This window comes from Ambystoma mexicanum, chromosome 1q (genome assembly GCF_040938575.1).
Source record: "Ambystoma mexicanum isolate Mex_15411 chromosome 1q, UKY_AmexF1_1, whole genome shotgun sequence".
NCBI lineage: Eukaryota > Metazoa > Chordata > Amphibia > Caudata > Ambystomatidae > Ambystoma > Ambystoma mexicanum.
In genome coordinates this window covers 1,482,680,022-1,482,696,198 of record NC_090922.1, presented here as the reverse complement: position 1 = coordinate 1,482,696,198, position 16,177 = coordinate 1,482,680,022, and the positions used below count along the sequence as shown (strand labels likewise).

General features: G+C 43.7%; 1 protein-coding gene across 1 annotated transcript in view; it reads right to left on the bottom strand.

Annotated features, from left to right (window-relative positions):
• Positions 1–3,731: 3,731 nt before the first annotated feature.
• Positions 3,732–16,177, bottom strand: part of TMEM69 (transmembrane protein 69) — a 70,111-nt gene continuing 57,665 nt past the window's right edge. Inside the window, exons 3-5 of the mRNA XM_069642389.1 lie at positions 7,147–7,215; positions 4,515–5,252; positions 3,732–4,201 (exon numbers count right to left, since the gene is read on the bottom strand). Of these exons, the coding sequence (XP_069498490.1) occupies positions 4,542–5,252; positions 7,147–7,215 (780 nt within the window). The 3' untranslated portion in view covers positions 3,732–4,201; positions 4,515–4,541. The remainder of the gene's footprint in view (positions 4,202–4,514; positions 5,253–7,146; positions 7,216–16,177) is intronic.

The window sequence follows — 16,177 nt, the reverse complement described above, 5'->3', positions numbered from 1 at the left end:
AATATCTAGAAGGGAAAATAACTTTGTATATTTGGTTGCATCAGGCCCTTTGAGTGAAGAGCCTTTGAGAAGCAAGGAGACCTACACGCTGGAGGCCCTGATGCTAATGAGTGACCTGTAACCTCATGCTGAAGAAGCCAGAGACTGGGCTATGCTCGAGTGAACCGCCTTATTTTGTGCTAAAAACGTGATGAAGGGAGGCCAACGGCCTGAAAATCTGAGATACAATTTTAAACACTTTTTTCTTTTTCATAATGTTATTTCCCACAATATTTGCATTTAGAGGTAAGGATTGGCAATAGGCTTTTTAGTAAAGGCCCTTTTATTTTGGCAAGACACCACTAGGACTGTTATTATTTGATGGTCGTAGCTTGCTCCCATCTGTATATTTAGGTTTGGATATGCGTTTATCATACCCTTTTTGAAGTTCAATAAAAACCCTTGAACTGTGGTAACTTTCTCTTAGTATTGATGCCATGCCTTCCTTACAATAATGAAGAGCCAAAATGCCCCAGGGTCTGGGAATGTAGATGCTCATCTATTACATATGCTATGGAACCACACTGAGTTGGCCAATTACTGGGGGAGTGTATGCCAGTCGTTGAATGATATGGCAACTGGGCCGGTCAGTGGTTGATTGTAAATTAGGATATACTGCGAGGATGGCTACAGCACAGCGTACATTCTTGAATCTGGGATTGTTATTTGCCAAGAGAGCCATTCCGATGGGCTGGACGTGGAAGAATCCACCTAAACTTGCGGATTGGTTGTACGATATGGTATGGGCAAATGATACTCAGGAGTTGTATGTGAGGTTGTCAGTGCAAACGAATCGCCCAAAAGACATTTGGTAAGAACTCTGAAACCTTGTTGAACTACCTACCTGAAGTCAGGTTTTAATGATTGTGAGTTGTTGCTGGTCTAACTCTTGGACCCGTCCAGTCATGATTTTTTAGTGTTCGGCCTACACCATGGTATTGACTATTGATGCAGCAGTTCACCAAATCTCAATAAATCAAGTTGTTAAATAAAATGTAAAAAAAGAATCAAATGCTTCCAGGATTCCTTGCTAAATGGATTGGTTACTAACTTGTTCTTAGTGCCGTTGGCGGTACCCAGTATCTGCCACACAGTTCTAAAATTGCCATTTCTCAATACTGCAAACATCCACTGACACTGGGCATTTTTGGTCAAGTACCTCCACCACGTCACCCAATTACGATATTTGTTCTTTACTTTCTTGATATTATTCACTGTGTAAAGTAGAGGAAGTCTCTTATTTTGTATATCGCTAATTGCCTTGCGCATGAAGTGCTTTGCATCCTTATTAAAGGGCTCTACCTTTTTCTTTAGCACCAATATAGAATATGTTTGTGAAAGCTGGAAGTAATCAAGAGACGAGAATGGGACTACGGTTGTGTGATGAAGGAAAACGAAGACTAGGACCTGGGGTGCAGATATCTCTATCGGGTTTCACTGGGATTTCCATCGTGAAACGGGAGCACCGTAGATAAGCTACAAAGGAATTCAAGATGAAGAATAAAATTATCCCTAGATCACACGTTCCTACTGCCCACTACAGGTGACTTGCCAAAAATATAAGCTTGCCTTTTCTTCTATACATCTACTTTAGTACTGTCCCATTTTTATATTGAACAGGTCATATGATCAGGCAGCAACATTATAATGATTTGGGTTGAAAAGTCCCAATGCAGGCTAGTCCTTTGGCAACAGACATGAGCTGCAGAATTCGCTGCATCTTGCATGGACCCCAGGTTGCCAAGCTGAATAGAGGAACATAACCTGCATTATACCACCGAGACATACTCACCCAATTGAACTTCAGCGTGGACTCTTAAATGCCAGTAGGTGTACTTGATGTGCGATGTACGCATGCAAACATAGATCAGAAACTACTGGGTCTGCCTCAACGGGTCAGAGATCATTTTCTGAGCATATTACCTCACATGGTACATTAACAGGACACCAGTCCATTTGTGATCTGTGTGACATGTCACTTTCTCTTTTGGATTTGCCTGTACATTGTTCTGTAGTGTTTGAATGTTCATGGCCTACAATTCCATTCTTGGCGGTTGAGACGAAGTTGATCTTTGTACCCTACCAGTTGTGGCAATTTCAACCGCAAACAAGAGCTCCCACAATCTTTCTATCCCAAGTTAAAAAAAGAGCATAGTCTCTGCAGTATACAAGCTATAGGTTCTGAAACTTTCGATCAGAAGGTTGCCCATGTCCTGTCCTCACAAGCTTAGGCTACGGCAATTATCTTTTCTGGCATTCAGACACATATTGCAACCATCGCCCCAGAGACTAAGCTTCATGCACTCCTTACTTGGCTTTGTGACAAGGTCAGTAACCTAACCCTGTAACATGGTACTATTAAAGAAGCAGCAACAATAAGGAGATACTAAGCACTCCCCTTCAACACCTCTCCCCCATGAAGTCAACCTCTCAGTGCCCCACACAATCCGCTTATATCTATCTAAACCGAAGATGCAACCTGGAGAGAGCCAATGAAAGAGGGACCAGAGTTCTGACGTGGATTTCCAAGCACTTCAGCACCAGTGTGCACAACAGCAATCACCCAACAAGACTGCACTTATCATGGGGGTGGCAGTACCACCCCTCCTTACACAAACTCTTACATTGCAGGCTTCCATTGTTGCAGAAAAGCATCTCCTCAAGGAGAAAAGGGGCAGATCTTAACCCGCTATTTGTACCTTCCCATGATTGTTACATCTCCCATGCAGGGAAGACCGTGCCAGACTGGCGAGGGGCAATCAGAAAAGAGGGGGAGATAAGTGGCAACCGGATGGTGTGGGTTGTTTGCGTGTGGTCAGAGGAGGAGGAGGAAGCAATGACAGACCAAGAAACCAGCAGAAGGAAGGATGGTGGGTTGGAGCATGGAGGCGATTGGCAAATAAGGTAAAGTACAGGTTGGTGAGAGCAAGTGGTACGGAGTGGTGAATGTGCATGCAAGGTCAATAATTGAGACTGTTGAAGCACAGAATGAATAGAATGTGGTTGTGATAGTGAAATGAGTGACATGGAAGAATGTGGGGAGTAGTGGTAGTAGGAGTGTTAAGGGTGGAGGCAGCAGAGATAGCCATCAGAGGTAAAGAAGGGGAAGACGTAGGGAGTAGAAGGGAAGAAGATGAGTGGAGTTGGGCAAAGGAGAGTAGTGAGAGAAGCTCACCAGACAGAGAGATGGACAGGAACATATGGGCATGATAGTTAGGTCAAATCAGGCAGTGCGTTGTCTGAAATGTACTGAATATAATCCTTTTAGTCAACACTGATAAAGTAGGGTCAATCTAGGAAGTCCCTGAAGGAGCTTAGACAGATAAGGCTTTGCCTTTTAGGCCCACCCTTTTAACAAAATCTGAATTTAGACAGTAGTGAAAACCCAGCAGTTTATACTAACCCGGGTGGTGTGGGAGGGGCGGGGGTTGGATTCCTGGGTTGGGAGGAATTCGTGCTTTTAGACAAGATAGAAGGATGGCCCAAGCACCCTGATAAATGTGTTACTTCATTGGCAATTGTGACAGCTGAATTTTGTCGTTTCCCTTAATGACAGACTTTATTGAAAGGGCACTGGCAAGTTCACTACATTAACAGATAAAAGGAAACTACTAATGCCTTCTCTGGAAAGAAATCTTTGTATGAGAGTCATTAAACCTGGCAGCGAAGCAATGATAAAAAGCACCAGACAATGTTTTTACATACACTGTATTTATAGCATGTTTCTCAAAAGTACAGTACATTTGGAAGCAGTCTCTGCTTTCAACCCAAATCTCTCACCAGATGGGACTATACAACTCTTCATTAGCACACCCACCTACATTGCCGCCAACACAATATTCTAGGTGTTCCATGGGAATCGCTTGCGAGGAAGGTTTGAGTTGCCAACAGGTTTTTAGCTTTTCCATACGAGGTCGATAAGATATGGGTTGTCTACCTTCCAAGCCATGTTACAGACTTTCATAAAATAATGTCTTGCATCGATTTCACAATAAACTCCTGAAACAAGATGGAGCCCACAGAAAGGGAATAATATCAGAAATCCAAATGTCGCAAAGGAGGGGCTTTCATTACAAATCAGGGGGCAGAGTCACCACATCCCTAAATGTCAGCTGCAGCAGGAGTGCTTAGGTGACATTGGGTGTTCTAATCTGGCAGCGCCCTGAAAGAAACAAATGGTAAAAAAAGTCAAATCTTTAGCCTATCAGCTCCCCAGTGCAGCTGCATAAAATGACAAGACATGCCAGTTGGTATTTGCTACATCAATGACAGAAACGGTATAACCATTTTCCACAAGCATTCCCTCCAAACCAAATGAGAATTACATTTGGTCAGCACAGAACAGTATCAGAACACACTGCTGGTGCAATAGCAGTTCTCCTCCTCCCTCTCTTCTCAAATGAGAGCATATAGGACAAGTAACGGGTTAGTGTCAGCAGCCCTAATAGGGCTGGTAATCTCTCCTTGGCACTCACATTGACAGTGCCATTGTGTCTTGCGCTTCATTTACTCAGTAATGCCTTCTCTGGATAGGCGGTTCTGGCGAATAATGTGCAGATGAGAGAGAAAACGGCCACCAGAGTGAGGATGCTTCGAAGAGCCTTGAACCAGGCAGGGTAGGTTGGAAGGAGCGAGAGGTCATAGTGCAGGGCTATGCCGAATCCCATGATCAGCAGGATGGTGGCCCCTGTCAAGTTGTCTCTTAAAAGAAGCGCTGCCCAGGCCAACAGGGCGGGCACCGTGCTGTTTGCTAGGTTAATCCAGTCTGGTTTTGCTGGGCTACCTTCGGGAATTGCAAATCCCCACCTGGCCCCACCAAGGAAGGACAGTATAGATGCTCCATATGCCAACTGTGCAAAGGCCAGCTCAGGGTAATAGACCTCTGTCATACCCATGATGAGGGGCAGGGAGATGAATGGAACAAGACCAGCTAAGCCTAGGTAGAGTGCAGGCTTAGGGCTGTGTTTCAAGGATTTCATGTCATATCGCAGTAGGTCCAGCTCTCGAGGCTCTGGCTCTGCTGGTTTCCTCTTCTTGAAGCAATGGGGTGAGATGTGCAACTTCCGGGACTGAATCACGGACGTCATACTTGGCTGAATGGAGCGTGCCAATGAAGGATAGAGACGCTGGAAAAGCAGACCCTGCAAACAGGACCGGGCTGGAGTGCGAGTCTGGACGCAGCCATGGAGTAGACGGAAAGGAAACCTCTGCATCTGCCAGGATAAGAAAAGAACACTTCAGGAAATACTCAGCATGAAACAGTAATAAACTCCATGCAACATGTCCTGAAGAACTAGTAAAAAGTTGACCAAGATTTATGAAATCTACAGGTTTTTTAATTTTTTTTATTCAGGTAAACTGGCGTACTGTCCAATTAGTCCATGGCCATAGCTATTTTCTAGAGAGAATCTTACATTTGTGGTGGGTTATGGTTGATACAATCCGATTGGGTTGTCTATAGAGTACTTTCTCCTTTTAATGTCACTGAAAGACAGTTTCCTGGTGATTGATTTCCCTCTTGGAGTTATAGTTCAGAGAAGGGAGAATCCTTATTTTCAGGAACCCACCCGTCATCCTCAACAAACCCGTTTGAAGGACAGAAGAATGCTGGGGAGTTTAGAAGGCGTTCTAGTTATCCTTATGGTTAGCTCACGCTTTCTGGGACTTGCATCCCTGCAAATGACGTCATTGCCCATTGCCCTGGCATCGGCAGGAATATAATGGCGTACTCCATCACATACCAGTAGTCTCTCTAATCTTACCACTATCCCCTGGGAGAGGGGGTGGAAGATTTATGGGGTGCTTAAAGTATTTAAATTATGGGAGAGCCTCCTGTTTCTCTGTTTAAACGTTTAACTCTTGTGAAGCAGGGTGGAAGAAGACTGTTCATGCACCTTTAACACCTGCAGCAGCATGTGCTGTGCTGCCCATCTAAAATCTAGCTGGCGTAAAAAGTGAATAGTGTAAAGAATGGTAGGAAAGAAATACAAGAAGAAAAGGGAGAGAATGCAAATTCCAAGGGTCTTAGTAGTCCAGCCAGAGGATGACAAGCTAGCAGAACAAACATGGCCCAAGAGTTCCAAGTTATTTTATGTACTTTGTTTTGGTAAATCTGTTCCTCATCCATCAATCAAACTTTGTGTTATAAGTCCTTAATGCTAGACAGTGTCAACAGTAATAAAGTTAGGATCGGCAAGTGTGCAGACACTCACTTCCAGAGCTGTGTAAGTAAGGGGGCACCAATATCTGTGTGAACATTTTGATACTTCAGCATGTTCCCCCTTCTCCCTACTGTCATCCACTGCCTCTGTCCAGCCTGCCTCACGCTCACTACTATTCCCCAATCTGGGCATATTTTATCTCATCTGGACCGCTTCCCAGTCCATCTAGCCACCATCACCACCTCAAACATCTGACCAGTCCCTCCCTCTGCTCCCCATCACCATCATTCTGACCTCCAGACTTACATTTTTCACCACCAACGATTCCATATGATTATTCCCATTTCTCACCCCCCTTAATACTGATCCTACGCCCACACTCACCCTTTAAAATCAGGGGCTTTACCCCCCCTTGTTCCCCTGCTCTTCTCAGCCAAATACATTCCTAATCAATCCATGGAATCCCCCCCACACATACATTACTCGCTCACCCGCCACCTCTTCCATGACACACACTTCTCCTCGACACCCGCACAAACACCTTCACTTCCCTCCCTTCTATGCTACAAACGTATATATATATATATATATACATATATATATATATATATATATATATATATATAGATAGAGAGAGAGAGAGAGAAAACGAGAGAGAGAGAGAGAGAAAACGAGAGAGAGAGAGAGAGAGAAAACGAGAGAGAGAGAGAGAGAGAAAACGAGAGAGAGAGAGAGAGAGAGAGAGAGAGAGAGAGAGAGAGAGAGAGAGAGAACAATTTAGAAAGACCTCTGAGCGGTCTTTCTAAAGCAATGTTTTTGTTTATGATTTCCCACCACCCCCTAGTACTGCCTTACCCTCCTGACCTCTAAATCATCCCTCAGTCCCGACACATACCACCCACCCCATCAAGGCGTGGATTACATTTATGAAAGATGGAAATCTCACCTCGATAGCTGACTGGAAGCAGCTTCTTCTGAGGAAGTGAAGCATTTCTACTTGTAAAGAGTAGAAATTCTGTGGAGAAAAAAACAATTGTCTAATTTTTGAGATTTGAATGGGATGTTTAGTTTTTTTTTATTTGTTTTTATAGGCTTTTCAACATATATAAAACATTACCACCCCACACCGCCCTGGCCCGACTTCTAGCCCAGCGAGACCGTGCACACATTATCTCCTCCACCTGCAACTTAATGTCTACTTCATGATTTCCAGTATTTTCATGTTCTGGTGGCACCATTGTTGCATATAGTCTCCCCGTAGATAGTCCAATATCATTCCCCAGTCTTTGCAGAATTTGTCCCTCTCGCCTTGTATCCCATATGGGATGTTTTAATTTACTTTTTAAATAGATGACATTTGTGTACTTAATGCAAACATTTTATCACCAAGTTACTCATACTCTGCATTCTGCTAGAAACCTAAAGAGATTATGGTGCAGAGATTCTAGTGACCCACCCAAGTTAACACAGTTGCTGCCCATTCCGAATCCCCATTGTCTCAAAGGTTATCGCCCTCTTATCTGAGGATCTGCTCAGGTGAAACAGAGGCCAGGGGATCAAGCAGCAAAGCTTTCTGCACTGAGCTCTCGAGTGGTAAATAGGTACCAATATGGTTCACTTGCTTTTAAGCACTTTCTGTGCGGCACAGGAACTAACATAACTAGTTGCTCCGCTCGTGCAGGGCAGGAGGTCAAACAGATCATGTGTTCTAAAGTCTGTGTGAAGTCCCTGTTTAAGTTATTCCAAAAAGTGGTAATAACTAACAGGCCAAGAGTCAATTATCACTCAGCAATGGCTAGTAGAGCGCAAATTCAGAGACCTGATGAAACTAAAACAATCAGAGAGTGCTGTAGAGATGTCAAATCGAAGGGTGAGGAAACCCTGAGAGAGTAAGAAAAGTGAGGAGTTAAGTAAAAGAAAGCCTGAAACCGTGACCAGAGACGCTCATGAGACCAAGTCTTAAGGGATGAAAAAAGTTAATAAACGTTGTGGAGTGGTGAGACAGTAACAAAGTTCCATTGCCACCCTAATCAAAATAGCCAATCCTTACATCTGTTGTCCCGGTCTTATCAGGTCTCTGAGCCTGTTGCTCTGCAAAGTAAAGAAAATGGGGCAGAACAGAAATAAAACTTTAAACTGGGGCGAGCTGAATATGATGCGAGATGCTGTTATGTTGCCGAGTTCGGGATTTCAAGTACGACTGTGATGCTAGCTTTGCAAAGGAGCTGAATCCACAACAGTACAAAAGCAGCATAATCTGGGACAGAAAATCACAAACGGTACCAAGAGGAGATTAAAAGAACCAGGGCTCAAAATGTGCACTCGCCACCATCAATGGTTAGGGATAAAAGACAGTTGGCGAATAAGAAATGGGATGCTGGCTGCCCATGGAGAATGATAGGATAGGTTATTTATAACGCGCTTAATACCCAGAGGTTTCTAAGCACGGACACGGGGCTCGAACCTGTGTTGCTCCGTGCCGTCTTGCTTCCAAGGAGAGCACGTTGCCGCTGAGCTATCCTCCCGAGAAGGGAGGGAACACATGAATTTTCATGCCTGGCTAGTAGCTTGCAACTTTAAATGTGTTCCCCTGCAAGACCGACGCCTGGGACAATAGGACGAGTGGCAAGAGACAATGTTCAGTCATATGGCGTGATCACCACATGATCACATTCACTGTCAAAATCCCAAGTCGCATAATGGAAACGCAATACTAACAAAAGAAACTGGAACAGTCTTGACCTGGAAACCCTAACAAAGCTAATGGAACCGACCAAACCAAACATCTCCCAGTTAAACAGAATGACTTCAGCGGAAGAAACACCTAGACCAATTAGCACCTGCAAAACTCTTCAAAAGCCACTGCAAACAAAATGGCAGCAAGACAGTTCACAAAGAACTGAGGGAACTCAGAAAACCAAACCGCACACTAGAAAAGCAATGGAGAAACCATTACAACCAATCGGAAAAAAAAACAAATTCCGATGAGCACACCGAATGCATAAATCAGCAGCCCCAAAATCAAATAAAAAGCATACCACACCACAAGAATCCAATCTGCAACAAACCCACAAAAAAAACTATTCAAAATCAAAATCATCAAGGAAATCAAAAAACTAACATTGTGCAACAATTGCCTCGTACCATCACAATCCCTATGTGACAACATTACAAACCACCTAAGAAAAAAAACAGAAGCAACAATAAACACGAATCCGGAACCACCAGAAACCATTGCACCACCAACCACAACACGCGAATGATTCAAACCTATAATTGAAGAAACCTAAAACAAACCAATACACCAACCTCGCCAGATCCCCTGGTGATCCATGCCCACTAGGCATCTTCAAAGAAATACTGAACCACAGAACACCAGCATCATACTTCAGTCTACTAATGACTATCCTTAAACACGGCAATAGTATCTAAACCTTTCAATCAGCATACATCAAGCCCCTCATAAAAAACGAAACAAGAAATGCCAAAGCCCCCACCAACTACAGACTTAGATTGAACCTTCCCTAACCAGCAAAACTACTTGAGAACCACATCTGCAAAAGATTACTCAACCATATAGAAAGCAACAGAACACTCAACAACTCCCAAGTAGACTTCCGACCAACGAAAGGAACGGAATCTGCACTTCTATCCATATAGGATGACCTAAAAAGAAAAACGCAGACAACAGCCCCCGATCAGCCCTCATACTACTAGACATATCAGCCACCTTTAACACAATTAGACACACTAATCCAGAGACCAGAGGAACGCGGCATAAAAGGCTCTGCTCTACAATGGCCAAAATCTTTTCTCACCAACCGAACTGAAAGAACATACTTACTGCTATTTATATCCAACACCCAAAACAATAGCTGCAGCGTGCCACAAGAGGGTCTAACTGTCGGGCTGAGTTCTAGCCTCTTCCCACTCCTCTTCAAAATCTACAAGACTCCCTAATGAAACTCATTCGAACTCATGGACTGACCGCCTACAAGACCCAAACAATACCCTCAACAAATGCCTCACGGACATACACACCTTGATGACCATCAACAATCTCAAAACAAACCTGACCAAAACAGAAATAATGATCTCCCTCACCAGAGGAAAGCAAAACAAACACAAACCAGAGCTGGCCATCGCGCGTGGGACCTCAACCGTAGTAATCTTCCGTGATAAAAAACCTGGGAATACTCGTGGACAACAGACTCACAAGAACCACAAGTCAATGCAATAGCAAAGAAATGCTTCTACCTCCTGTGACTAATTTGAAGGATACTTCTCTACCTCACCTTCTGTGAAGGCATCATGAAGAAAGGCACAGATATCAGATTCAAAATAAAATGGTTTATTAAATCAAATGTCAGGGTGGTTGAAGGCCTAACTTACCCTATGCTAAGGTAGGATTTCCCGACCTGAACGGAACTAAGGAAAATCTGAGTCAGAAAGTTCAACTTAAAAGTCGGTCTTTTACCAAAACCTATCTTTGCCCTCACAACTAAAGCTAAACAATGTGTAGGGATGTCAACAATAAAAGAAATTTTGATCCATACAAAAATTCAGAGCTTCTTCCAGCTCCTAGCTGCCTTTTCGGCACCCCTTACAAAAGTTCAAGAAAGTTCCACAAAGTCTCGAGATTACCTTTCTCAAGTTCCAACAGTTCCACAAATCCTTGGGGTTCCCTTCCCCAAGTTCAAGGCAACACAGTTCCAAACAAAAGGGTCTTGTGGTGAGATTGGGAAACTGAATTCGGGTCGTTCTCCTGGACCGGATGGTCTACCAGTTGAATTCTATAAATCGCTGCCAGCTTCTGCATTAACTCTTCTTAGACATGTTTAAATCATCCCATTCGGAGGGTCTCCTACCCCCTACAACGAGACATGCTATGTTATCAGTCTTCTTGAAAAAAGGAAAAGATGAGACTTTGGCATCCAGCTATAGGCCTATTAGTTTGCTCATTGTTGATAATAAAATACTGGCCAAATTGCTTGCTTTGAGACTTGAGAATCTACTGCCTAAACTGATCCATCCGGATCAATCGGGCTTTGTGAAAGAGAGGAATACCACCAGCAATATAAGAAGGTCATTACAAACTATTTCTGTGGATTCCGGATCAGTGGAGGATTCGCCAGTGCTTTCTTTAGATGCTGAAAAAGCTTTTGACAGAGTTAACTGGCGAGTCCTGGCGAAGATGGGAATTGGCTCCAGTTTCATTTCTTGGATTGACCTTCTATATAGCAAACCTACGGCTGATGTGAACACCAATGGTCTAAGGTCAGATATATTTGAATGAGAAAGAGGGACTAGACAGGGCTGTCCCTTGTCTCCATTACTTTTTATCATTGGTATTGAACCCCTTGCGGTGGCACTGAGGATGGAAAGGAATCTGCAAGGTGTGAATTGTTGGGGTATGCAACAAAAGGTTTGGTTCTATGCTGACAATTTACTGCTGGTCCTAAAGAATCTTAGTCTTTCAATTCCGACTTATGGAAATTTTATCGGCCTTTCACAAGCTCTCAGGCTATAAGATAAACTGGGCCAAGTCTGAGGTTCTACCATTGGTGCCATGTTGTGACAAGAAATTCATTACACAGTGGGGTTTCAAATGGTGTGCCAAAAAATTGCTGTATCTGGGAGTGTGGATTCTGCCGAATTTAAGTGATTTTGTATTGGAAAACATGAACATGATTTGTACTGCATACAATTGGATTTGGAAAGATGGTGCTCTCTGAGATTGTCCTTGTGGGGAAAAGTAAAGCGTTAAAAATGGTTTCCACGCCTAGGATTAATTATATACTTAGCATGATTCCGATGGATATAGGGAAGAATTTCTGGCAAGAACTTGATAGACTTACCCAAAAAATGTTGTGGGATCATAAGCGCCTAGGCTTAAGTTGTGTAAGTTACAACTACCACTGGAAAAAGGTGGATTGGGTGTGTCCAATTTCAAGGCATATCATTTGGCTTTTATGTCTCGCACCTTAATGGATTTTGTAGAGCCGGGCCCGAATGAGTGGGTGTGTGCTGAAAGTAGCCATTTTGGTCCTTTACGGCCCGGAGCATTATTGACAACTGTGCAGGGTCAACGGGGTGTTAAAGGTCCATTGTCTAAATGTCTATTCAATTTGTGGATAGGCCTGAATGCCAGTTTGGGTTACAATGCATTTAAGGACCCTAAAGCCTCTATGTGGTTAAATCCTGGTATAAAATATGAGGGGAAGCCCTTATTTTGGTCGGAATGGTTTCTGGCAGGCGTACACTAGTTATGTGACTTGTTTGAGAATGGAAGATGGTTGACTTCAAAGGGATTACAATCTAAATTTAATATTCCGAAATTCACTGTGAGTGATTATAGTAAGATTTGCAGAGCTCTCGGTGATATTGACCTGAAAAAAGTCTGAACGTCGAAATACTCTGGCAGAAACCTAAAATGCAAGGATGTGGTCTGGTGAGTCGTGTCTATGGTCCGATTGCAGGAGAGTTTAAGAGCAATGATTGGCTGAGAGAGGAATGGGGCAGAAGGATTGGGAGTGCAATTGATGAGGATCAGTGGTCAAATGTGTGCAAATTCTAGGTTGTGCTCTTTAAGTTTGGTGGAGCGTTCCCGGTAGATTAAAATCATCAATAGGGTCTTTTGGACTCCGGAAATACTTTTTAGAAGGGGCATGATGGACAACTCGGATTGCTGGTCTTGCGTACATGACACTGGCACTTTTGAACATATGCTGTGGACCTGCACTAGGGTACAAGGTTTTTGGTTTGGATTCGGTAGGATCTGTGAGGCTTTGTTAGATGAAAGAATAGCCTTTGATTTTCAGACCTTGATACTCAATAATGATGTCCTTTTGGAGGGACTATCCATATGTCAGAAAAAAATTGATATTTCGTGGTGCAATTGTGGGTAAGAGGATCATATTGAGAAGTTGGAAAACGATGAATCCAGTTATGATTGAAAATTGGATTGATGAAATGCATGGAGTAGCGGAAATGGAGAGAGTTATCTTTCAATGTAATGGAAAGCTTCATTTGTTTGAAAAAATATGGGGGAAATTCCTCACTATGTATTGATTGGTACTCTGTATGGGTTGTGAACTCTGGTGCTGGGTGGGGGGGTTGTAATTATGTACAGGTTACTCGATGTGAGATGTGGTTTTTTCGAAAATGATTTCTTTGGATGTTGATATTTGTTACTGCTGTGTACTTAAAACAGAAAAAAAAGTTTTTTTTAAAAAGTCAGCATTGCAGTTGAGCAAGCCTACGGGTTCCCTTCCCAAAGACTCAAACATACCATCTTATACCTGGTTTCAATCTTCCAAGGTCAACACAACTCCAAGTCAACTTGACGCTCCTTTAGGTTTGTATTAACCGTTCACTTATTGCTCCTTCTTGGTTTGTTTCACAATGTCTTTGGCTTGCACAATTGAGGGTTCCCTGGTCTTCACACAGTTGCCAGACCACACGGTCCACCCCTCACAGGTTGCGCAACCAGGAACCCTCGGCTTTTCAGCCCACACAGGTTCTTCTCTATTTGCCCCTGTGTTTAGATTCAATTTCACTTATCTTCTCCTTGTCAGCATCTCGGCTTTATGTGCAGGTGCACACTCTCCTGGCTTCTCCTGATTAGTCTTTTGGCTTTGCCACAATGTGTCACACATCCTAGGTTAGTCTTTGGCCTTGCCGCACTGTATTAAATCATAAAGTTCTTTTTGTGGTGGTCTTATTTATTCCCCACCTTTCTGCCATGCTCTTTCACACTAGCACTCTCATTTTGCATGTATGTATTCAAATGGGCACTTTCACTTTTTTCATCAGCTCGTCGCTTTACCCACAAAGTTTTCAGTAAATTCGATATTCAATATTTGCTAAACATCTCATTCTCAAGTGTTCATTACTTGCTTGGCTTTATATTATATTTCCAAAAGGTGATTGTTGGGACTTTCAATTCATTCTGTATTCAAAAGTGTTCAATATATTATTCAGGACTATATCCAATTACTTTCAGATCACTAGGCATTCACAGATTACTTGCTTTAGTTCGTTCGGCATTCTCAGATAATTTTCAGTATTAGCAGGGCGCTCCGGATGGTGTGTTCCCTGGATTGCACTCACTGGTTGTGTGTGACCGCTCCTCTACTGCTTCGCCGGTTCTCTGTTCGATCCTCCTGAATCCACGAGCTTTGCCTCTCCCAAGGCTGCCACTGAGAGCTCCCCTCGCTCACCCGATTACTGTGGCGTTGTGGTCTTCGGACCGAGCAGAGCTTCCCGCTGTAGTTGTCGGCAACTGGAGCTCAGCCGGACAGTTAGACCCTCTCGTGGCCCACACTCTGCCTGGGTGTCTCTCTCCTTCTCCAAACTCACGCAGCTCCCAATTTTGGTTTCTCAGACATGCTACAGCCCTTTCCGTTCAAAGACTGCTTAGTAGTTCTACCACTTCTTCTTTACGTCTTTTCACCACCAAACAACCGTACTTCGTGAACTTCCACCTGGTCTACTCACCTGCCAGGCCTATTACTACTACTACTACTATTACTATTACTACTACTACTACTACTACTACTATTACGTAATGAGCAAGACCGGCTCAACTGAATATTGCAATTCATGCACTAACCTGGTTGGGTTGGTGATCCTGAAGCAGCAACGGCAGAAGTAAGAGACCCCCTGAGGACCCTGCCCCCACACCGCAATGGAACAGCCCATGGTGAAAGGAGCACGAGCCCCAGGGAAACCCTCTGGGGAAGAAAACCCTGGACGATCTAGACGAGTGCCTCTCGGGTGGATGGATGTCTTCTGTTGTGAATTCTCGGTAGTGCGGGAAGCCGGGACTCTAAAGGGTAAGAAGAATGATTGGCGAGTGTGTGATTGATAAGAGATGGAGTGTTCGAGATGGAAAGAAAGGAAAAAGGTCTTACGGGAATTCCAGTACCGGGAAAGACTCTACATGGAGCGAAGAAAACCACTGGAAAGGGAACCCGTCTGGAATAAATCTCCCAATTGCTCCGGGGGATCCTGTAACGGGAGGTAAGTAAGTGCAGTAAATGGAATATGGTAGGAACAGAGGAAGGGGAAGAGACCACTCACTGTGTTAGGCGGGAGGAGTATCAAGAGTTCGCCCGATCGCAGACTGAAAGAAGGGCAGGAGGCTGGATTCGGCAGACCCGGAAGTAAGGGCGAACTGAGGCGAATCGCGGGGAAATGGCACTGAAAAGATGCTCTACGGTACAAAATAGAGTGGTTAGTATAAGAAGAAAGAAAAAAGGAGAATGAAGGTTAGAGGAAACTGATTCTCCCTAGATGCGAACTTACAGAGCGTCTCTGAAAACAGTAGCAACGCTACGAAGAGAGCCCCGCTTCTGCTTTAAAGGGATCACATGACTTGCATCCGACGTTCGTTGAGGACGTGGAAAGACTAGACCGCTAATACCAGTACAGGTAGAATTGGCTGACTTCAGTGAGGCGGAGCGTTGTATTGAACCACAGAACCTTTTCTTGTAAAACAATGACCATCGCCTAAATGGTGTAACAACTACTACTACAACAACTTCTTTGCTCTGGTTTACTCTCCTGCCAGAACATAATCAAATGCTACAGAGTCCCCTGACCTGTTGTACTCTATTGCCAGGCCAGAATAAACTACTAATTAAAGGTACTTCAGAGGTAAAGGTGAACTTCCAACTAATTAGCAATGTCTCTTGCTTTACAACATCAAGTACAAGAATTTCTTCAGAGAAAACCAGTACCACACTTGTGATTGCCACATGCAATGCAGCTTATGCTCCACTCATTCTGAATACCTTCTACCAGAAGGGCAGCCTTCCTGCCACTCTTGTTTCCCAACATCCGCTTTAACCGAATGCTGACAATGGTTCTGTCGTACCCAGACACTTCTTTGGCTTTGACAATGTGGGTTTAAGCCAGTTCATCTTTTGAGCAAATATGGGCAATAGATTTTTACAAACATTTGGATTTTCTCC